Source organism: Oncorhynchus masou, chromosome 3 (genome assembly GCF_036934945.1).
Source record: "Oncorhynchus masou masou isolate Uvic2021 chromosome 3, UVic_Omas_1.1, whole genome shotgun sequence".
In the NCBI taxonomy this organism is placed as follows: domain Eukaryota; kingdom Metazoa; phylum Chordata; class Actinopteri; order Salmoniformes; family Salmonidae; genus Oncorhynchus; species Oncorhynchus masou.
In genome coordinates, this window is record NC_088214.1 from 36,174,769 (window position 1) to 36,199,796 (window position 25,028).

The window sequence follows — 25,028 nt, forward strand, 5'->3', positions numbered from 1 at the left end:
TTGCAATAGCTAATTTGAGATACACATACAGTATTTCATATTATTGGTTAGAGCAAACAATATCTATTATTGTTTCTCAGCCCTGCCATCCTCTGCCTTTCCATATCTCTGCAGTGCATCTCACACTTACCCCTGTTTCTTCTGCCTATCAATGACAGTTTCCTATATATACCACCTAGCTACCACCCGAAGAGACGCAACAACGGGAATGAATCCATCCACCAACCACTGCCTGCTATTCTAGGCGTAACCCTAATTAAGCATCTAGCATAATTAGACAATTTACTGGGTAATTAGTAGGCAATTAGCTGACATCTCTCTGATCTTTGCAGTACTGACTGCTTTGACAGCTCGGGCTCTGTGATATACGCTCTGGGTCCTCGCCAGCCTATGGCCATTTTCACTTATACTGCAGCTCAGTGGGGCGGAAATGGCACCTTGGTGCTTTGCCTGATTAAATATAATGTAACTGCAGGGGATACACATCTGTTTCATGGCCTGGAACATCCTTCCCATCCCATTTCACCGGCTCCACCGGGAACAGTTTTGACCACTGTTGACAGTCTGACAACGCCATCAAGAAATGCCAATGATCATCCAGCATAATTGTGCTGTAATGAAAGGGGAGATGGGTAGACGAGGAAATGTAGAACGAAGCACTAGCACTTCCAAAATGGCCTTTTAGGTACGTTAATGTTTGGAGGAAACGTCTCAATCCTTACTCATGTGATCAAGTAGGTTGATTCTTTGACCTGTCTATGCAGTGTGTGAGAGACTGTACTATACTGAACAAAAATATGAATGCAACATGGAACAATTTCAACAATTTTACTGCGTTACAGTTCATACAGTTGAAGTCAGACATTTACATACACCTTAGCCAAATACATTGAAACTCAGTTTTAGGATCACCACTTTATTTTAAAAATGTAAAATGTCAGAATAATTGTCAGGATTTGGCCAGGGTTGTTCCGGGTTTTGGTCACTAGATGCCCCCATTGTGCTTTTTGACCTTATGTTTTTTCCCTTGTTCCCCATTATTATTTGCACCTGTGCCTCGTTTCCCCTGATTGTATTTAAACCCTTAGTTTCCCTCAGTTCTGTGCTCTGTGTTTGTATGTTAGCACCCAGCCCTAGTGTTCTGTGTATTCTTGTCGATTCCGGTGGATGCTCTTGTGGAATTCTGTTTTTGTTTTTGAGTATCTCTTGAGGCTTTTTTGTGCTATTCCTACCACCTTTTGGATTTGCCATTTTTGTATTGAAGGACTTCTCCTTTTTACTTTATTAAATACACCGTCTTAAGTACTGCTGTGTCTGCCTCATCTTCTGGGTTCTGCTGACTATTTGTGGCTCAGTTGGTTAAGTGACTGTTTCTCACTCCGGAGACCCAGGTTCGTAACCGGGTCCTGACAAATAATAGTAGAGAGAATAATTTATTTCAGCTTTTATTTCTTTCATCACATTCCGAGTGGGTCAGAAGTTTAAATACACTCAATTGGTATTTGGTAGCATTGCCTTTAAATTGTTTAACTTACATCAAACGTTTTGGGTAGCCTTCCACAAGCTTCCCACAATAAATTGGGTGAATTTTTGCCCATTCCTCCTGACAGAGCTGGTGTAACTGAGTCAGGTTTGTAGGCCTCCTTGTTCGCACATGCTTTTTCAGTTCTTGCCCACAAATTTAGGTTATATAGGATTGAGGTCAGGGCTTTGTAATGGCCACTCCAATACCTTGACTTTGTTGTCCTTAAGCCATTTTGCCACATCTTTGGAAGTATGCTTGGGGTCATTGTTCATTTCGAAGACTCACTTGCGACCAAGCTTCAACTTCCTGACTGATGTCTTGAGATGTTGTTTCAATATATCCATATAATTTTTCTCTCTCATGATGCCATCTATTTTGTGAAGTGCACCAGTCTCTCCTGCAGCAAAGCACCCCCAAAACATGATGCTGCCACCCTCGTGATTCACGGTCAGGATGGTGTTCTTCGGCTTGCAAGCCTCCCTCTTTTTTCTCCAAACATAATGATAGTCATTATGGCCAAACAGTTCTATTTTTTTCCATCAGACCAGAGGACATTTCTCAAAAAAGTATGATCTTTGTCCCCATGTGCAGTTGCAAACCGTAGTCTAGCTTTTTCTGGCGGTTTTGGAGCAGTGGCTTCTTCCTTGCTGTGCTGCCATTCAGGTTATGTCGATATAGGGCTTGTTTTACTGTGGATATAGATAATTTTGTGCCTGTTGTCTCCAGCATTTTCACAAGGTCATATCCTGTTGTTCTGGGATTGATTTGCACTTTTTGCACCAAACTGCGTTCATCTCTTTGAGACAGAATGCGTCTCCTTCATGAGTGGTATGACGGCTGTGTGGTCCCATGGTGTTTATACTTGCGTACTATTGTTTGTACAGATGAGCGTGGTACCTTCAGCCGTTTGGAAATTGCTCCCAAGGATGAACCAGACTTGTGGAGGTCTACAATTTATGGAGGTCTTGGCTGATTTGTTTTGATTTTCCCAATGAGTCAATGAGGTTGAAGGTAGGTATTGAAATATATCCACAGGTACACCTCCAATTGACTCAAATTATGTAAATTAGCCTATCAGAAGCTTCTAAAGCCATGACATAATTTTCTGGAATTTTCCAAGCTGTTTAAAGGCTCAGTCAACTTAGTGTATGTAAACTTCTGTCCCATTGGAATTGTGATACAGTGAATTATAATTTAAATAATCTGTCTTGTAAACAATTGTTGTAAAAATGACTTGTGTCATGCACAAAGTGGATATCCTAACCGACTTGCCAAAACTATAGTTTGTTAACAAGAAATGTGAGGGGGGGGGGTTGAAAAACAAGTTTTAATGACTCCAACCTAAGTATATGTAAACTTCCGACTTCAACTGTATAAGTAAATCAGTTAATTGAAATACATTCATTGGGCCCTAAGCTATGGATTTAACATGACTGGGCAGGGGCACAGCCATGGGTGGGCCTGGGAGGGCATAGGCCCACCCACTTTGGAGCCGTGCCCAGCCAATCAGAATAAGTTTTTTCCCCACAAAAGCGCTTTTTTAAAGACCGAAATAATCCTAAACTTCATCAGCTGTCCCAGTGGCTGGTCTCAGATGATCATGCAGGTGAATGTTGATGTGGAGGTCCTGGGCTAGAATGGTTACACGTGGTCTGCTGTTGTGAGTCCGGTTGGACGTACTGCCAAATTCTCTAAAATCACGTTGGAGTTCGGCTTTTGATAGATTTTTTGAAAATTAACATTCAATTCTCTGGCAACAGCTCGGGTGGACATTCCTGCAGTTAGCATGCCAATTGCACGCACCCTCAAAACTTGAAACATCTGTATCATTTTGTTGTGTGACAAAACTTCACATTTTAGAGTGACCATGCCACACCTGTCAGGATATGCCACACCTGTCAGGTGGATAGATTATCTTGGCAAAGGAGAAATGCTCACCAACAGGGATGTAAACAAATTTGTGCAGAACATTTGAGAGAAATAAGCTTTTGTGCGCATGGAACGTTTCTGGGATCCTTTATTTCAGCACATGAAACATGGGACCAACACTTGTTGCATTTATATTTTTGTTCAGTATATATGATCATGTGTGCAGTCTGAGGTCAATCCATGTTCTAAAGAAACATATCCACCTTTACTATTGCAATCATTCAGTTCGATTTGATCAATCGCAAGGGGAGAGAACCTTGGATATGTTTGTGTGTGTCTGGTGAGTGTGGTGTTGCATGAACTCCAGTCAATGACCCGCACATGAAACAAAATCAAACCTAATTCATTATCTATATTTTTTTAAACCTGTCGATGAAACCCGCTCATGACTCCAGTTCAGTTTGATTAGTGAGACCTCCTGGATGGGAGCCAAGGCAGCCCTAAGTTTGTATTATATTTATCTAACCTTTATTTAACTAGGCAAGTCAGTTAAGAACAAATTCTTATTCATAATGACGGCCTACCAAAAGGCAAAAGGCCTCCTGCGGGGACTGGGGCTGGGATTAAAAATAAAGTAGAAATATAGGACAAAACACACTGTCATGTCTTGTTATGTCTGTTCCTGTCCTTTCTCTTCATTCTCTCTCTCTGCTGGTCTTTTTAGGTTACCTTCTCTGTCTCTCATCCCTCAGCTGTTCTACATTTCCCCTAACTAGCTGATTCTCTCTTTCCCCACCTGTTCTCTCTTCCCCCTCTGATTAGGTCTCTATTTCTTTCTCTGTTCCTGCTACTTTCAGTGTCTGATTCTTGTTTGTGTTTTTTGATGCCAGAAGCAAGCTGTCGTCTCGTTTGCTTCCACCTTGTCCTGTCCTGTCGGAGTCTGCATGGCAGGTGCATCCTGCATTATACTACGTTCTTTTGTTCCATTGACTACGTTGGAAGAGGATTTATGCCATTCCTGTTTTTTATTAAAGAACTCTGTTTTCTGTTAAAACCGCGTTTGGGTCTTCACTCAAGTTCATAACAGAAGAATCAGACCAAGAATGGACCCAGCGGCTCCGGACCCTTTTCACTCCGCCGTCGAGATCCAGGGAGCGATGCTAGGCAGACACGAGGAGGAATTGTCTGCTGCTCAACATGCCGTTGAGACCCTGGCCGTCCAAGTCTCCGACCTCACAAGACGGGTTCACCAACTCCACCTCGATCCACCGCCCACTTCCAGGGTTTCCGAGTCTCCGGAGCCCAGGATCAACAACCCGCCGTGTTACTCTGGGGAGCCCACTGAGTGCCGCTCATTCCTCACTCAGTGTGATGTGGTGTTCTCTCTCCAGCCCAACACTTACTCCAGGAGCGCAGCCCGCATCGCCTACGTCATTTCTCTCCTTACCGGACGGGCGCGTGAGTGGGGCACGGCAGTCTGGGAGGCGAGGGCTGAGTGTATTAACCAGTATCAGGACTTTAAGGAGGAGATGATACGGGTTTTTGACCGTTCTGTTTTTGGCGAGGAGGCTTCCAGGGCCCTGTCTTCCCTATGTCAGGGGAATAGATCCATAACGGATTATTCTATTGAGTTTCGCACTCTCGCTGCCTCTAGTGACTGGAACGAGCCGGCTTTGCTCGCTCGTTTTCTGGAGGGTCTCCACGTCGAGGTTAAGGATGAGATCCTCTCCCGGGAGGTTCCTTCCAGTCTGGACTCCTTAATAGCTCTCGCTATTCGCATAGAGCGACGGTTTGATCTTCGTCGCCGAGCTCGTGGAAAGGAGCTCACGTTCTCCGTTGCTCCCCTCTCCACATCACTGCCACCTGCCGCATCACTGCCACCCTCCCCGCCGGCTCGGATGCTGAGCCTATGCAGCTGGGGGTATTCGCATCTCGGCCAAGGAGAGGGAACGGAGAATCACCAATCGCCTCTGTCTCTACTGCGGCTCCGCTGGTCATTTTGTCACCTCATGTCCAGTAAAAGCCAGAGCTCATCAGTAAGAGGAGGGCTACTGGTGAGCGCAACTACTCAGGCCTCTCCTTCTGGATCACGCACTACCTTTCCGGTCCATCTCCGCTGGCCCGGTTCATCTGCTTCCTGCAGTGCCTTGATAGACTCTGGGGCGGAGGGCTGTTTTATGGACGAGACCTGGGCTCGGGAACATGACATTCCTCTCAGACAGTTAGGGAGCCCAGGGCCTTGTTCGCTTTAGATGGTAGTTCTCTCCCCAAGATTCAGCGTGAGACGCTGCCTTTAACCCTCACTGTCTCTGGTAATCATAGCGAAACCATTTCTTTTTTAATTTTTCGTTCACCTTTTACACCTGTTGTTTTGGGTCATCCCTGGCTAGTGCGCCATAACCCTTCTATTAATTGGTCTAGTAATACTATCCTATCCTGGAATGTTTCTTGTCATGTAACCTGTTTAATGTCTGCTATCCCTCCTGTTTCCTCTGTCTCTTCTTCACAGGAGGAGCCTGGCGATTTGACAGGGGTGCCGGAGGAGTATCACGATCTGCGCACGGTGTTCAGTCGTTCCAAGGCCACTTCTCTCCCTCCACACCGGTCGTATGACTGTAGTATTGATCTCCTTCCGGGAACTACCCCCCCGGGGTAGATTATACTCTCTGTCGGCTCCCGAACGTAAGGCTCTCGAGGATTATTTGTCGGTTTCGCTCGACGCCGGTACCATAGTCTCCTCCTCCTCCCCCGCCGGCGCGGGGTTCTTTTTGTTCAGAAGAAGGACGGGTCCCTGCGCCCATGCGTGGATTATCGAGGGCTGAATGACATAACAGTTAAGAATCGTTATCCGCTTCCTCTTATGTCTTCAGCCTTCGAGATCCTGCAGGGAGCCAGGTTTTTCACCAAATTGGACCTTCGTAACGCCTACCATCTCGTGCGCATCAGGGAGGGGACGAGTGGAAGACGGCGTTTAACACTCCGTTAGGGCACTTTGAATACCGGGTTCTTCCTTTCGGCCTCGTTAACGCTCCAGCTGTCTTTCAGGCACTAGTTAACGACGTCCTGAGAGACATGCTGAACATTTTTGTTTTCGTTTACATGGATGATATCCTGATTTTTTCACCGTCTCTCTCGATTCATGTTCAGCACGTGCGACGCGTCCTCCAGCGCCTTTTGGAGAACTGTCTTTATGTGAAGGCTGAGAAGTGCACTTTTCATGCCGCCTCTGTCCCTTTTCTCGGTTCCGTTATTTCCGCTGAGGGCATTAAGATGGATCCCGCTAAGGTCCAGGCTGTCATTGATTGGCCCGTTCCTAAGTCACGCGTCGAGCTGCAGCGCTTTCTGGGCTTCGCTAATTTCTACCGTCGTTTCATCCGTAATTTCGGTCAGGTGGCAGCTCCTCTCACAGCCCTTACTTCTGTTAAGACGTGCTTTAAGTGGTCCGTTTCCGCCCAGGGAGCTTTTGATCTTCTTAAGAATCGTTTTACATCCGCACCTATTCTTGTTACACCTGACATCTCTAGACAGTTTGTTGTTGAGGTTGACGCGTCAGAGGTGGGCGTGGGAGCCATTCTTTCTCAGCGCTCTCTCTCTGACGGCAAGGTCCATCCTTGCGCGTTTTTCTCTCATCGCTTATCGCCGTCAGAACGTAACTATGATGTTGGTAATCGCGAACTGCTCGCCATCCGCTTAGCCCTAGGCGAATGGCGACAGTGGTTGGAGGGGGCGACCGTTCCTTTTGTCGTTTGGACTGACCATAGGAACCTTGAGTACATCCGTTCAGCCAAATGACTTAATGCGCGTCAGGCTCGTTGGGCTCTGTTTTTCGCTCGTTTCGAGTTTGTTATTTCTTATCGTCCGGGCTCAAAAAACACCAAACCTGATGCTTTATCTCGTCTCTTCAGTTCTTCTGAGGTCTCCACCGACCCCGATGGGATTCTCCCTGAGGGGCGTGTTGTCGGGTTGACTGTCTGGGGAATTGAGAGGCAGGTAAAGCAAGCACTCGCTCACACTCCGTCGCCGCGAGCTTGTCCTAGGAACCTTCTGTTCGTTCCCGTTCCTACTCGTCCGGCCGTTCTTCAGTGGGCCCACTCTGCCAAGTTAGCCGGCCACCCCGGCGTTCGGGGTACGCTCGCTTCCATTCGCCAGCGTTTCTGGTGGCCCACTCGGGAACGTGACGCGCGTCGATTTGTCGCCGCTTGTTCGGTCTGCGCGCAGACTAAATCTGGGAACTCTCCTCCTGCCGGCCGTCTCAGACCGCTTCCCATTCCCTCTCGACCGTGGTCTCACATCGCTTTAGATTTTATCACCGGACTGCCTTCATCAGCGGGGAAGACAGTTATTCTTACGGTTGTCGATAGATTCTCTAAGGCGGCTCATTTCATTCCTCTCGATAAGCTCCCTTCTGCTAAGGAGACGGCTCAGATCATTATCGAGAATGTTTTCCGAATTCATGGCCTTCCGTCTGACGTCGTTTCCGACAGAGGCCCGCAGTTCACGTCTCAATTTTGGAGGAGTTTTGCCGTTTGATTGGGGCTTCCGTCAGTCTCTCGTCCGGCTTTCATCCCCAGTCTAACGGTCAAGCCGAACGGGCCAATCAGACTGTTGGTCGCATTTTACGCAGTCTTTCTTTTCGTAACCCTGCGTCTTGGTCAGAACAGCTCCCCTGGGCAGAGTACGCCCACAACTCGCTTCCCTCGTCTGCTACCGGTCTATCCCCTTTTCAGTGTAGCCTCGGGTACCAGCCTCCGCTGTTCTCATCTCAGCTCGCCGAGTCCTGCGTCCCCTCCGCTCAGGCTTTTGTCCAGCGTTGCGAGCGCACCTGGAAGGGGGTCAGGTCGGCACTTTGCCGTAATAGGGCGCAGACTGTGAGGGCCGCTAATAAGCGTAGGACCAAGAGTCCTAGATATTGTTGCGGTCAGAGAGTATGGCTCTCCACTCAGAACCTTCCCCTTAAGACAGCTTCTCGCAAGTTGGCCCCGCGGTTCATTGGTCCGTTCCGTATTTCCCAGGTCATTAATCCTGTCGCAGTGCGACTTCTTCTCCCGCGCTATCTTCGGACATGCGCCCTCGGGGCCGTGGTCATCAGTACCTAGTGGATTGGGAGGGGTACGGTCCTGAGGAGAGGAGTTGGGTTCCCTCTCGGGACGTGCTGGACCGTTCGCTGATCGATGATTTCCTCCGTTGCCGCCAGGTTTCCTCCTCGAGTGCGCCAGGAGGCGCTCGGTGAGTGGGGGGGGTACTGTCATGTCTTGTTATGTCTGTTCCTGTCCTTTCTCTTCATTCTCTCTCTCTGCTGGTCTTTTTAGGTTACCTTCTCTGTCTCTCATCCCTCAGCTGTTCTACATTTCCCCTAACTAGCTGATTCTCTCTTTCCCCACCTGTTCTCTCTTCCCCCTCTGATTAGGTCTCTATTTCTTTCTCTGTTCCTGCTACTTTCAGTGTCTGATTCTTGTTTGTGTTTTTTGATGCCAGAAGCAAGCTGTCGTCTCGTTTGCTTCCACCTTGTCCTGTCCTGTCGGAGTCTGCATGGCAGGTGCATCCTGCATTATACTACGTTCTTTTGTTCCATTGACTACGTTGGAAGAGGATTTATGCCATTCCTGTTTTTTATTAAAGAACTCTGTTTTCTGTTAAAACCGCGTTTGGGTCTTCACTCAAGTTCATAACACACACGTCACGACAAGAGAGACACCACAACGCTACATAAAGAGAGACTAAGACAACAACATAGCATGGCAGCAACACATGACAACAACATAGTAGCAGCACAAAACATGGTACGAACATTATTGGGCACAGACAACAGCACAAAGGGAAAGAAGATAGAGACAACAATACACTTTGAATGAAGAGATGGAGATAAAACTGTTAATTTTGACTGTTTTTTTTGCAGCTCATTCCAGTCGTTAGCTGCAGCGAACTGAAAAGAGGATCGACCCAGGGAATGTTCGTGCTTTGGAGACCTTTAACAGAATGTGACTGGCAGAACGGGTGTTGTATGTGAAGGAGGAGGGCTGCAGTAGGTATCTCAGATAGGGGGGAGTGAGGCATAAGAGGGTTTCATAAATAAGCATCAACCAGTGGGTCTTGCGACGGGTATTCAGAGATGACCAGTTTACAGAGGAGTATAGAGTGCAGTGATGTGTCCTATATGGAGCATTGGTGGCAAATCTGATGGCCAAATAGTAAAGAACATCTGGCCGCTCGCGAGCATCCTTACCTGGCGATCTATAAATTACTTCTCCGTAATCTAGCATGGGTAGGATGGTCATCTGAATCAGGGTTAGTTTGGCAGCATGGGTGAAAGAGGAGCAATTACGATAGAGGAAACCAAGTCCAGATTTAACCTTTGCCTGCAGGTTTGATATGTTCTGAAAGAAGGACAGTGTACCGTCTAGCCATACTCCCAAGTACTCGTATGAGGTGACTACCTCAAGCTCTAAACCCTCAGAGTGGAGAGGGGCATTCGTCTTACCAAACCACATGACCTTTGTTTTGGAGGTGTTCAGAACAAGGTTAAGGGCAGAGAAAGTTTGTTGGAGACTAAGAAGACTTTGTTATAGAGCGTTTAACACAAAATCCTGGGAGGGGCCAGCTGAGTATAAGACTGCATCATCTGCATGTAAATGGATGAGAGAGCTTCCTACTGCCTGAGCTATGTTGTTGATGTAAATTAAGAAGAGCGTGGGGCCTAGGATCAAGCCTTGGGGTACTCCCTTGGTGACAGGCAGTGTCTGAAACAGCAGATTTTCTGCCTTTATACACTGCACTCGTTGAGAGAAGTAGTTAGCAAACCAGGAAAAAGACCCCTCAGAGACACCAATACTCATTAGCCGGGCCCACACGAATGGAATGGTCTACTGTATCAAAAGCTTTGGCCAAATCAAAAAAAATAGCAGCACAACATTGCTTAGAATCAAGGGCAATGTTGACATAATTTAGGACATTTAAGGTTGCAGTGACACATCCATAACCTGGGAAACCAGATTGCATACCAGAGAGAATACTATAGACATCAAGAAAGCCATGTCTGGATTTGAGCTGTGAACCCACATTTGTAATTGATACATGTTAGGTAATAAGCTACTAGTGTTAACGTGCAGAAAACCCAGGCTTTTACAAGAGCAGAAATCAGTGAAAAAGATATCAGAGCACAAGTCAGAATTGGTGCTAGCAACAGTAAATGGGCCAGGCTGTACATGCACATTTCCAGATATCATAAGCAGTAATACAATCAGGGCACGGCAGAGGACAGGGAGAGCTCTGCAGTGTTGATTTATGACATTTGAAGGGCAACAAGATTATATTGTATAGCAATTTCATCAGGTAACATGAATACAAAGCCAGTGAGAGGTGGTTAGAATACAATGGGAGGCCAAGAGTCCATGTGAGCAATAGAGAGTCAGAGTCCCGAGTGTGGGAACAAACATAGTCTGTCCCACGGTTGGGTAAACAAGCAAGTTTACCCAACTCTCCCTCCTTGGGAGATGTAAGTCACACACACACACACACACACACACACACACACACACACACACACACACACACACACACACACACACACACACACACACACACACACACACACACACACACACACACACACACACACACACACACACACACACACACACACACACACACACACACACGCACGCACACGTTAGAGAGGCTAATTGAGCCGTAAGGGTTCAAACCTCTTCAGATCCATGTGCTCCAGCTTCACAAGACCCAGTGAATCTACCTGGGATCGTCTCATTACATCAATCGAGGATAGAACTGGTCAGTGTTCAGGACCGCGACCGTGACCCCTTCAACAGCAACCCAAGCTGCTTGACTGTCATGTCACTCAGTGATGAGATGTGGTTGAGACAGGGTTTACCAACAGGTTTACCAGGACTCTGGTCTGATCCCTATGTCCTTGATTTACATCCCACGGTAGAAGCAATCCTCGCCAGAAGGGAAAAAAACATTTACATATGCAATGTAGTTCATTAATTATAATGAATGGAATTGCCGCCTGCAAGTTTAAGCGAGTGGGCTTCCGTTGTATCGCGCCATACGGCAATTAGCTATTCCGCACACGCACACCGTGTTAGGATATTTCCATATCCACTGTGACAATCAGGCCATGCGCCCTGAATGCTATCGATGCGGAGCGGCTGGGGTGTTGCGATCAGGGGGGGGGGGGGGGGTTTGCTTGGCGGGTAGGGGGAGAACAGGATATTAAAAAGAAGTCCCTCATGTTTAGGGTATAATGATGGAACAGAGGAGCACTGTTGACACACTACTTTCTTTATCCTTCACAGGGAGAGAGACAGGAGAGGCTCAGTGCAATAGTTTGACATACAAAGCACACAATAGAGTGCAATATGATTTCTGTTTACAGAGCTATGAGCTGGGGGCGAGCTGCTGCACTGCTGGTAAGCAGGAGCTATTGGGGAATAGTAAGGCACATGGCACTGACATTGACCAGTATGAAGAGCAAAAGAGAGGTAGCGAGTGAAAAATGTAACACAACGCTACTGTACACATTCCAAATCAAATCCAATTTTTATTTCGAGAGCACATTTCTTACAGGGGCTGTATTTCAAAGTGCTTGACAAATAAAATGAGTCATTGAGAGGGAGGAAGTGAGGTTAAAAATATGGATTTTGGCCAAAGGCTAACTTGCAGAGTCCAAGGTGTTTTAATGTATTTGTCCTCAAAATACATCTACAGGTTCCATGTGAGTAGGGTGTTTTTCGATGCTCAAGGACATGTACAGGTTAGGTAAGTAGTAAAGCCTGCACAGCAGGATCTGTACAGCAGATGCCTTGGAATGTGGACTCAACTTTAGAACACTTTTAGGGTGAAGGAAAATGCCTGAAAAACATTGATACTCGTTGAACTATCCCTCTAAGTAGTGTTTAAAGGGATAAACAGGCATGATGTTTAGAGGCAGGCTCGTTGCAACTGTAATAATCACTTTGGATAAAAATATTTAAAAAATTGAAAATACAAATAAATCCAATGTCTATTTGAATTACTCTTAGTAGTTGGACCATCATCCAGGAGTGTGCTTCTTGAAAAACTGTCACTCTTAGCACTATAGATTCAAGTCCTTATTTATTATTTTTCAGGCAGAAACCAATTTCTTAATTGAATTTGAAAGCTCGGTGAGACTTCCACCAATTAGTCATAATAGATTTTTTTAAAACTGTTCGGAAAAAGCATGGCACCTTTTGGCCTAACCAAATACTCTAACAAATTCTCAACCGTCTGGTAACAGATTTCCACTCAATTTCACACGAGATAATAATTTCTTCACCACAGTCGGAGAAAAAAAAAACTTAATGTGAGACTGCACCTGATGCACTACCCTAATTGTTGCTATAGCGATGCCTTACACAACTCCGAACAAGCGCTCCTTGTTTGGTCTCTCTTTTTTTCAGCAAATGTCCATTTCTAACTTCACTAATAAAGAGCTGCCAGCGAGAACAGAGCAAACAGATGTTACTGATTAATTTCCCCATCACTAGAATTAGAAAGTAAATTAAAACAAAAGATTTTCTGCTGGAGCTCAATAAGCAACTAATGGCTTTCGCTCTCTCTCTCTCTCTCTCTCTCTCTCTCTCTCTCTCTCCTTTCTCTTTTTTTCACTCTCCTGTCAAGAGCAAATGTTACATTGCTAACAAGGCAGATGCATCTTGTTCTAATGGGAGCGTGTTGGTTTAGCTGGAGTGTCTGCCACCTGACGGGAGCTCATTACCGGGGAGCGTGTTTGCGTGTGAGGAGCGCTTTACTGCATTCCTTTATGAGTTATTAGGGCTTTATTAATGCATACGCCTGTGGATGGAGGCTGCTTTTATGTGCTACCGTTATGACTCGGAGCCTTGGCCAAGGTTAGACAGGCTCAAAGACAAGGCACAGAGACACGCAACGGTCTGTTCATAATGCTTATATGCTCAACACTGCTGTAACACTGTGAAACATTTGCATGCACGCGTATGTCAAAAATGTCAGCGTTGCCAATAACGTCAGTGTCGCTCCTGGATTTGTCACTAGAAGTCGCTAGATGACGTTTTGCCATTGCTGCGATGACGTCACAGCACCAATTTGCCTTGCTGTGGCTCAACTGCGGTCCCCCGATGTAGCGTTTTCGCTGCACACCACCTCTCCTTGTGCTTCCATGCCTGCATGTGCGCCGTTGCTGCAACTTCTGTTGCACAGACAGCTTCTCCCACTCTCGTTTGCTGCAGAATTGCGTGGGGAAAGTTTCTAAATGCTATCAAAACCATAGAAATCATCTGTTCCAAAACTCCCCAAACGCAACCTGAAAAGTAGCTGGGTTTGTCGCTAGTCTCTTTCACCAATAAGAGTCGCTGGAGGGGTCTGAAAACTTGGTAAATATAGCGACAATGTCGCTAAATTGGCAACACTGCACACACACACACACACACACACACACACACACACACACACACACACACACACACACACACACACACACACACACACACACACACACACACACACACACACACACACACACACACACACACACACACACACACACACAACCATTAACAGCATACTTGTAACGTGCATGTGTGCATCTCTCTCTCTCGGTCTCTGTCTGTCTGTACCTTGTCCAGTCCAAAAGTCTTGGTGAGAGCGAAGCCCCAACCCTGTTGGAAAGCCCTGCGGATCATGGCCGTGCTGGTGGTGGGGGGAGCACTGGCCAGGCCAAAGGGGTTCGGGAAGGTGATGCCACACATCTCTACACTGATGTCCACCATGTCGATGGCACAGTTGAACAGAGGCAGAGCGGGGGTGCTGTCCACTGTCTGGCTGTGGAGGGACTGTAGGGAACAGAAGCAGAATTGCAACAGGTTTTAGGAAGGCATAATTGTTGTAGTCATCATCATTATTGTCTGTGCGGTATTCATTAGGCACCAAATAGGGTAAACACAGACAAACAGGGAGGGACTAGCTGGACATGTCCAGCAACAAATGTTTCCATTCTAAAACGTTTTGCTACGGTGTGCAGTAATGAATACGACCCATGTATAATAGCCCATTCAACTCTGCAGCGGGTCATAGTTGTCCCACCCACCTGGAGGTACTTGTGGATGTGCCAGGAAGCCTGCTTTCCGTCATTGACAGACTCCACTGTGGTGTTGGCCAGGCCTGCGATGTCTCCGCCAGCAAACACCCAGGGCTCACTGCTCTGCATGGTCTCAGGGTCTAGGTCTGGAGTGCCCCAGCGGTTCAGCTTGATGGGAGCCATGGCATCCTGGACTGTTTAGAATGAGACATAACAGACATGGTTAATATGACATTATTACAATAGACAGAAGTCCCCAAAGGTCAGGGGTCAGCACATAGCAGCGGGAAGATGTTTGGGGGTTGGGGTGCTGCGACGATGGTGGGAGAGGGATGTTTCTCGCCGTGCTGCAGATGGCCGTATCAGTTTGCTAATACAGGAGTAGTAAAGGCCCAGTGCACCACTTTTGTGAAAAACTTTTTTTACTATAATTTTTTTCAGGGGATGCTGCAGCACCCCTAGTTCCTGGGTTAGCAGGTCGTGTTATGTTTGTAAAGGAGCAGAATAATGAATGTGTGTACTGTATAAGACATCACAGGGGGATATTTGATATACTGTAACTTATTCTTTATTGATACTGTCCCCTTGTTGTCCCTCTTGGTACTGCATTTGGACTGACAGTTCAATGATCATTGTAAGTGGAGGGTCCATCACACAAGCACCCCCCCCCCCCCCCTTTACTGTAGGAAGGCTGTGGAGTGTGACATGTCAGAGACTCCTGAGATCTTCTCCTTAAATAACATCACTTCTTCCACAGACCTCCACTCTATCTCTCTGGAGATAACTCCACTGACAGATGCTGATTGCTGAGCTCCATTAGTGAGAAGAATCCATGCTGTCATATGGGCCTCTGCCAGGCAAGACTACACACACACACACACACACACACACACACACACACACACACACACACACACACACACACACACACACACACACACACACACACACACACACACACACACACAGAGACAGACAGACAGACAGACAGACAGACAGACAGACAGACAGACAGACTGCCTCCTCTGTGAGCTGGTGATTCATACTGTACAACTACTAGCTAGGTAAGCATATAGTGGTATTTATCAATTAATCCACTATCTGCCACTATCTAATCTGCTATCAGCATTTATTAGTCCTCTACTTTACTGTACAATGACTGAGTTGAAACTCACTGTATCGGAGATTTTTGATGACAGATAGTGATACTGAGACACTGGTCAAGGCACCTTCCTGTAGGCTGTAGGCTATGTAGCCAACTATACAGTATATGACATACAGTGAGCTCCAAAAGTGTCGGGACAGTGATAATTTTTGTTGTTGTTTTGGCTCTGTACTCCAGAACTTTTGATTTGAAATGATTCAATCCATATGAGGTTAAATTGGAGACTAAGCTTTAATTTGAGGGTATTTTCATCCATATCGGGTGAACCGTTTAGATATTACAGCAGTTTTTGTGTATATTCTCCCCATTTTTGGGCACCAAATGTATTGGGACAAATTCACTTATATGTGTATTAAAGTAGTCAAAAGTTTAGTATTTGGTCCCATATTCATAGCACCCAATGATTACATCAAGCTTGTGACTATACACAAACGCACAAATATCATACCTCCCCCAACATTGCTAACCTCCCCTGTTATTGAAATGGTGAGAGGTTAGCATGTCTTGGGGGTATGATATTTGTGTGTATGTAACGTTCTCACTCATCATTATTCACGATTCATTCAGGAATATCCATAATCAAGGTAGCATGTGTTTACAATAAAAGGGACTCCAAAATGACACTACATGATTTACCATACATTTCTATTGTGCACAAAATGATCTGAAACACAACCAAAACAAACAGCAAATGCATCAAACAAGTTTGTAGGAATATGGGACCAAATACAACACTTTTGACTACTTTAATACACATAAGTGAATTTGTCCCAATACTTTTGGTCCCCTAAAATGGGGGGAATATATACAAAAACTGCTGTAATATCTAAACGGTTCACCCGATGGACAAAAATACCCTCAAATTAATGTTGACAGTCTGCACTTCAACCTCATAGTCATTGTATCATTTCAAATCCAAAGTGCTGGAGTACAGAGCAAAAACAACAACAACAATTGTCACTGTCCCAACACTTTTGGAGCTCACATTGTACATTATGCAAAATACATGACATTCAACAACGATTAATCTATGCAAGTATTAATAGAGTATGTGAGTGTCACATATTGTCAAGCGAATGGTCTAAACCATTCTAATAGCTGCCTCCTGTTTAGGCTAATATTTGGTTGTCCGTAGACTAGGTTCAATCACCCAAAAGGTCTGGATGATCTCAACAACATACACAATAATCAACACGATCCTCTCATTTCCAGCTTATGGGTTGTAACCAGCCCTGCTCCCTCTGTGAGTGATTCGTACCACACACCCTGCTGAAATCTACAATCTGCATAAGTACAGATAAGTGGAGCCACAGAGAGGTCAGAGATCTCAAACTCAATTCCTGAAAGGGCTGGTGTTTGTTTTTGTTCTAGCCCAGCACGAACACATCTGATTCAGCTGATAAAGGTTTTTAGTGAGGACAAATTCTTTGTTTATTAGCTAGATGAAGCGTGTTAGTGCTTGGTTATAACAAAAACATGCACACTCACTGGCCCTCCAGAAATTACATTTGACACCTCTGAATGCTCTATTTCTCTATAGATTGGTGTGAAAGAAATCCCATACAGAGTTTCCAGATACGTGACAGGCCACCATACAGGCAAAGGGAAGTATGGAGAATGGATTCTGGGGTGAGCGATGAGTGCCCTGTCCCGGGCAGGCTGTCTGCTGGGGCACTAACACTGTAGCTAATCTCTTACAAGACCTTGGCTGCCACAGATGACAGAGATCACTTAATGCGAGGTCAGTGTGGATTTGGATGAAATGCCCGGCACGTTCTTGTATGGTACGTTTAGTGTAGAGGTGTTCGGCGACTGAGAAATATTGATTAGACCACACCTAAAGTGGAGCTGTATTTCAACGTAATGTATTGTCATGTATTTTAATGTAATGCATATTTAGGGTCTGATCATCAACATTCTGACAGTACTCTGCCAGTTATGTAGGTATTCTGTTTTATCAGGTCAATCCTTCAACAGTCACTTCTAAGGGTACTTCAATGAAGGGGGCATGTTTGAACATTCCCCTTCTGTCAGACGTTACTTTGAGGGTCAGTCAGCATGGAGCCGAAGGCGCTGATGATATAATCGGCTTTGAGCCGGACGATCTGGTCCTCGTCCTCCAGCCAATCGCCTCGCTCCGTCTGCTCGGTGCGGCAGAACTGCAGGCCGGCCACTCGGCCGTTCTTCATGATGACCTCACGGGGGAACAGGAAGGGAAGAAACTCACACTTCTCCTCCTTGGCCAGCTCCATCTGAGGAAATGGAGAATTTTCATTTTTATATTGTCCTAAGTTCCCAACTTCACAGCCTGCAGAACTTTCAAGGATGACATGTGTTTTGAAACCTGACAAAAGACGTTTAGATGTGATGTTGATGCCACATTTAATGCGGTTTAATATATCCCTTAGTCTAAGGGCCCGGGGCTGGGTTTCTACTAAGCAAATATTTGGAATTGTTTTAACATGGCCATACCAAGGATAATTTAGCTTTTGGAATTTACAGACCCCTGTAGCCACATAAAAAAATACAGTACTTACTATAGAATTCTGTAGTAAACTTGTACTATACTGTAGTATGCCTCGATCGAGTAGCGCTTACTATAGAATTCTGTTTTTTTTTCTATACGCCACACTTTTCATATAGAGGTCATATTAGTTGGTCGCTCAAACCGTTTGAACGCTACACACAATTTGGCACATCGGCAGTACTGACTTCAGACAAGTCCGTTGAGTCTGTGAAGCTTGTGGGGGGGATCACAGAGCAAAAATGAAGAACAGCACCGTGTTTGGGAAAGTCTCGTCTATCCATAGAGGGGTATTCATTTGTAGGCCAAACGGTATGAACGATAGATGTTTCTATGAGATTTTGGGGACGTCTCCTGGTCTGGCAAACACCGCTGTAGGTTCTGCCACTTTTCTTCACAGATGCAGAAGGCCGACAAATTGACTCAGCCCATGCTAGAAAACAGATATCTCTGAAACACTGATTTTCATGGGGATTTGTTTTATTATGCTAAATACATTTCTGCGCGGGGGTGGACATCAACTGGGGGGGTAAGGTCAAAACCTCTGAATCGCTGAATCTGTTGATAACCCAAAACAAAGACAGACTTTATTTACAGGCTATTTATGTTCATCCAGAGTCAATTTTCACATCTTTCTCCCATTCCCCCAGCTATGGCTTTCTTTGAATTCATGATCAAACTTGAGGAATTCCGCAGAGCAGCTTAAAACCAGTCAACGACACAGGTCTAATTACTGTGTCTGTCCACAGCGGTGCACAGTAGGGGGACAGACAGGCTGCTATAATGGCCATCGTTCCCCCCTGCTGCTGTTAAGCAAATGAGTTCAAAATCCTGGGCTCACGCGGTATAGTCACCTCACTGCCACCCCTGGTATAAAAACCTTGGCCGCAAAAAAAAAGTTTAACGGACAAAAACAGAAGTTAGATGTCTCTGTTCTATAATAATGGATGTTACATATGTTTCAAATCAATTCAAATCAAATTGATTTATATAGCCCTTCATACATCAGCTGATATCTCAAAGTGCTGTACAGAAACCCAGCCTAAAACCCCAAACAGCAAGCAATGCAGGTGTAGAAGCACGGTGGCTAAGAAAAACTCCCTAGAAAGGCCAAAACCTAGGAAGAAACCTAGAGAGGAACCAGGCTATACAGCTATGTGAGTGCCTTCGGAAAGTATTCACACCCCTACAAATTAAAAATACATCTGAAATGTCTTGAGTCAAGTATTCAAGGCCTTTGTTATGGCAAGCTTAAATATGTTCAAGAGTAAAAATGTCACATCAGTTGCATGTATTTCAAACAGATTCAACCACAAAGACCATGGAGGTTTTCCAATGCCTCGCAAAGCACGGCACCTATTGGTAGATGGGTAAAAAGAAAATAGCATTGAATATTATATGGTGAAGTTAATGGCACTTTGGATGGTGTATCAACACACCCAGTCAATACAAAGATACAGGTGTCCTTCATTGCCGGAGAGGAAGGAAACCGCTCAGGGATTTCACCATGAGGCCAATGGTGACTTTAAAACAGAGTTTAATGGCTCTGATTGGAGAAAATCGTGGATGAATCAACAACATTGTAGTTACTCCACAATACTAACCTAATTGACAGAGTGAAAAGAAGGAAGCTTGTATTGATTAAAAAACATAAATACAACATGCATCCTGTTTGCAACAAGGCACTAAATTAGTACTGCAAAAATTGTGGCAACGCAATTAACTGTTTGTCATGAACACAAAGTTGTTTGGGGTAAATCAAATACAACACATTACTGAGTACCACGTTCCATATTTTCAAGCACAATGTTGGCTGCATCATGTTGAGGGTTTGCTTGTAATCGTTAAGGACTGGGGAGTTTTTCAGGATAAAAAAAGAAATGTAATGGAACTAAGCACAGGCTTAGAGGAAAACCTGGTTTAGTCTGCTTTCCACCAGTCATTGGGAGATGAGTTCCCCTTTCAGCAGGACAATAACCTAGAACACAAGGCCAAATCTACACAGGTTGCTTACCAAGAAGACAGTGAATGTTCCTGAGTTACAGTTTTGACTTAAATCTGCTTTAAAATCTATGTCAAGACCTGAAAATGTTTGCCTGGTAATAATCAACAGCCAACTTGACACAGCCTGAAGAATTCTGAAAAAATACTGGACAGATGTGGAAAGCGCTTAGGCCCCGATTCCGACCTGAGTTAAAGGTGTGTAAATGGAACGTAAGTCCTTTTTTTATGAGCTTTTCTCAATAAGTATTCTGGCTTTGAACTTAAGCATGAGAATAGCATGCTATTCACCCACTATTCGTTAGAGGTGGAGTTCGAATAAATGAAGGCGTGGCAGAGGTGTGTCTACAGATACGTCGTATTCTGACCTTGACTTAAGGTCAGAGGGAACCATAAATAAGCTGGCGCGAACCAGTCAGTTCCAAGTGGAAAACGCATCTTTCTTTTTTCCCCGCCAGACATAACAACATTCTCCATGCACTGTAATTTATAAATGAAGAGCTATTGATAAGAGCTAGGTAAATTAGTCATGTGTATGGAGAAGGGGATTGTAAATACACATAGCAATTGTTTTAGATCATTTTTCTTTAAGATCCCTGGAGACAAACTGAAAATCACATTAACAATGGCTTGAATTGTGGCCCCCTTTCCAATGTGAAACCGCATGAGAAAATCTGTTGGCCGGCAAGTGGGAGAGTTTTCAGCGGTTTAATTATATTTATTCAGAGCCTGAAAGGTAGCCACAACTGCAGAGCCCGTTATGGGACTGAATAAGATAAGTCTGACTACCAAATACTGAGAAGTGTGTAGATAAAGTGTGCCTAGGACAGGCATAAATTCCTAAGTCATTATGATGTATTGTGTGTCGACGGGTGATGGGGAAAAAAATCCATTGAATCCATTTTGAATTCAGGCTGTAACACAACAAAATGTGTATTAAGTCAAGAGATATAAATACTTTCTGAAGGCACTGTATGTACCGTATGTTTGAAACTCACTTTAAATTACCTAACTTTCTTAGTATCATTATTTTTATTATGTTCTTTCTGTTTCCATGGTATCAAGGCTACTGATGTCACAACCGGCTGTGATTGGGAGTCCCATAGGGCAGCTCGCAATTGGCCCATCGTCGTCCGGGTTAGGGTTTGGCCGGGGTAGGCTGTCATTGTAAATAACAATTTGTTCTTAATTAACTGACTTGCCTAGTTAAGTAAATGTTCAATAAATAAGAAAATGTTTAAAGTGATGGTTCAGAACAATAAGTCTTAAAAAATGTATATATTATTGTTTTGTGGGAAAATTCCAGTTTCATAATCCACTCAAGTTGTTTTTTCTATTTCTTTCAATTAAACAGAAACAACTAAACTACTAAAGCCAGGGTCTGAGAAGCTCTAGCTTCGTATCCACCTCTTCGGGGACGGCACGGATGTTAGTGAAGCCCTTCCTGAAGACCACAAAGACCCGGCGGGCACCGCAGCGCAGGGCAGAGGTAGCACAGTCGAACGCTGTATCACCGGCACCTAGGACAATGACCACGCCACGGAGCTCGGGCAGTTGAGACTTACAGCTGCACATGCCTGAGGGATAGAGAGTGGGGGAGGACGAGGGAGAGAAAACAGAGAGAGAGAGAGAGACAGAGACCGTGATGGACAGAGGGAGGTTGGAGAGAGGAAAGAGAGAGCAATAAAACCAGGTAGCTCTTTTAGCCTGCTCTTACGTTTCCAAACGCCAAACATGTTTTCATATCAGTAGTACTGATATGCGTTTGCTGTCTGAACATGTATTATTTCTGAACTGACTGCGCCATTTTTGATTGTCAGACAGGCATCTGATTTCATGTATTTTAGTCTAAGTACACACCTGCGGTACACAATGACAAGTGTACCTAATTCTGTGTGACTATGAAAGTTACTTTCTTTATCATTTCCTTTAAGACGTACCGGCTTTACTGGCCTTGGCCACCAGTGGCAGGAAGTCCTTGGATGTGTAGAATCCCTGGTCCACTGTCAACCCCTGGAAGATCTTAGCCTTGTTTGCCTGGGGCAGACCTGTGCCAAACCAAAACCATCACCAAGAATGAGCCAGTTAACATAGCAGACATATCCATCCATCCCTGAACCCAACCATTTCCAACGTTCAGTCATTGTTGATGACCTTTTCCCCCCACCATTAATACTGAACTCCTGGAGTAAATTATACAAAATTGGATTTTAACAGATCACGACAATGTAGTGAGGAAAAAACATTTGTCAATATTGTACTGAATCTATGTGTTCAATATGACTTTCATAAGCCCCTTCATTATGAGATGAGGACAGTAATAGTCAAACTCGTGTTCATAAAACCCACAGATTTGAATCAATAAATTATTCCAGTGAGAGAAGTGGACCAGTAAATCAGAATTACAGACTAATAATCTCTTGGTTAATCATTTTCATGATGTAGGGTTATAATCGTTGTAAAATATACAATGGGATTCTCTAGTACCTTGCGATTGAGCCAATGAGAGCCAATAACGGCCCACTTATGAACTGGAGCAATAACCAGGGAATACTGTTATCTTATAGTCCTCAAACGACATAGCTATAATATACACTGAATGTCCAAAACATGACGAACACCTTCCAAATACTGAGTTGTCGCCAATGCTTCACACAGTTGTGTCAAGTTGGCTGGATGTCCTTTGGGTGGTGGGCTATTCTTGATACACATGGGAAATTGTTGAGCGTGAAAAACCCAGCAGCATTGCAGTTCTTGACACTCTCAAACCGGTGCGCCTGGCACCTGCCACCATACCCCTTTCAAAGGCACTTCAATCTTTTGTCTTGCTCATTCACCCTCCGAATGGCACACATACACAATCCATGTCCATGGGGGGGTTACTCATTACTGCTCTGTCATTACATTTCAGACAGAGTGCATTCTCAACAGTTGCCATGTTCAATCGTCAGTGCACAGTGTAAATGAATGCAAAAAAGGGAATGCTAATTTTACTTGACTGCTAGAATACATTAGCTCTAAGAAGTGTATAATCAAAGACATGTTCAATCAAATTTTGTCCAATTTTCCCTTTTAATATATATATATATATATATATATATATATATATATATATACACATGTATATATATATATATATATATATATATTTTTTTTTTTTTTTACATACAATATGAATAGCTTATAGATAAAAAAAGGTGTTGTGTTAATTGTATTGACTGTGCCAATTACTGGTTGATGAGTAGTGATGAATAGTGATGAACGGTGATTGATGGGCTATGAGTGATAGTACATCAATGCTTGAAGGTCAATCTGGATGATTACCTCAGAACCCAGAGTCACTTGGTACCGCTGACTGTATGTGTGTGCTGTCATTTACAATGTCAAAGGTCACTAAGAACCAATCCGATCTCTTTATGTACATATTCTTGTTCAATTTATTTCTTCAAATCAAATAGGAAGACTGGATAACCATGGCAGGTAAATTTTCGATTGCGATGGTATATTTCTGTGAGTGTATTTTTTATGTTATCTATCAATGCTGCAAATGTTTCCTTTCCTTCATTCGCTATTCATTACTTGACAAACCTTTCTCTAATACATAAACAATCCAAAATGTTAACCCCCAACGCCCTTTTATGTTGCAATTAAATTCCATGCAGTTATCTTTTTGTACAAAATAATCTGCAGTTTAAATTTAAAGACCTTGCCTGGGGTTTCAGTTGTTAGGAACGAATATTAATGATGTTAAATATCATAGTTTATTCAAAGAAAGACAACCTGAGATTCACCTCATTCAGAACACAAACGTTAGAAAGAAGGCATAATTCTGGAAATGTTTTTTTTGTAATCAAATAAAATATTTCTGAAACTACAAAGGATGACGTTTGTCCTTCAGACAAATAACTGTATACAAAGCAAACTGGATTTTAGTCGTGTCTGTTGCTAAAAAGGCAATTTCCTGACAAAGAACTCAATTACCCCCTGGGTAACTCTGAATGCTTTAACACACATACGGTATATCACTTATCAAACAAAGACAACAGTGTCCGTAACAACATCTGTCCAAGTGATATTTCTTCACCTTCTTTGGTATAGCACCATCTTCAAGGAACTTGGTAACACTTTTTCTACGAGCAGCTCGTTAGACGATGTTACCGACACAAGCGATAGTGTATAAAACAAGCTCGGGAGGACAGGAAGTGGAACTCTAAGAGTGTTACATGTCTACATACTTTTCAATAAAAGAACAGTAATTAAAATACATAACCATGTCTAGTATGTAGACTACCTACCTACTGTACTAGAGAACATAACACAATGTGCCACTGCTAACTGTGCTTAGGACAGAGAGATCCTCCAGCAGAGTAACAGCATGTTCACCCTCCTCTGTGGCAACACTGACAGATGCTCCATGCTCACTCAGTTGGTTTTATACACCAGGGTGTCCATTTGCATTCTGTGCCAAGATAAATAAAATAAAAAAGAAGAAAAATGCTAAGAAGGGAATGACAAAGTGGACTTTCACAATAACACTTCATAAGTAATGCCATCTCATTTTTCAGGTGTGTGCATCCCATTTGACTGGGAAAGGTGCTTTGGCTCCGGAGTCGGGCGGAGAGATTCTGAAGTGAAGGGAGGTAATGCCTCTGAGGGTCATACATCATCGCCTTTCAAGTGGCTTCTCGCTCACTCTGAATATCTCCCTCTCTCTCTCTTTGTCTCTTGTCTCTCAGTGCTTGGCTCTGCTTGGCCAGCCCTCGTTTATCACGAACTATCGCCCACTGTGGCTTTGGCTGACAGTGGGGAAACAGCAAAGAGAGTAGTGATACTACTGTAACGTTACTGTAAT

The 25,028-nt window shown here is 44.3% G+C and overlaps 1 protein-coding gene across 2 annotated transcripts in view; it reads right to left on the minus strand.

Annotated features, from left to right (window-relative positions):
* dpydb (dihydropyrimidine dehydrogenase b) overlaps positions 1–25,028 on the minus strand; it is a 137,634-nt gene that overhangs the window by 42,204 nt on the left and 70,402 nt on the right. For both annotated transcript variants that reach the window (XM_064939191.1, XM_064939198.1), the window contains exons 9-13: positions 22,117–22,224; positions 21,584–21,753; positions 17,693–17,903; positions 14,496–14,680; positions 14,026–14,241 (exon numbers count right to left, since the gene is read on the minus strand). In XM_064939191.1, coding sequence (XP_064795263.1) covers positions 14,026–14,241; positions 14,496–14,680; positions 17,693–17,903; positions 21,584–21,753; positions 22,117–22,224 — 890 coding nt within the window. The remainder of the gene's footprint in view (positions 1–14,025; positions 14,242–14,495; positions 14,681–17,692; positions 17,904–21,583; positions 21,754–22,116; positions 22,225–25,028) is intronic.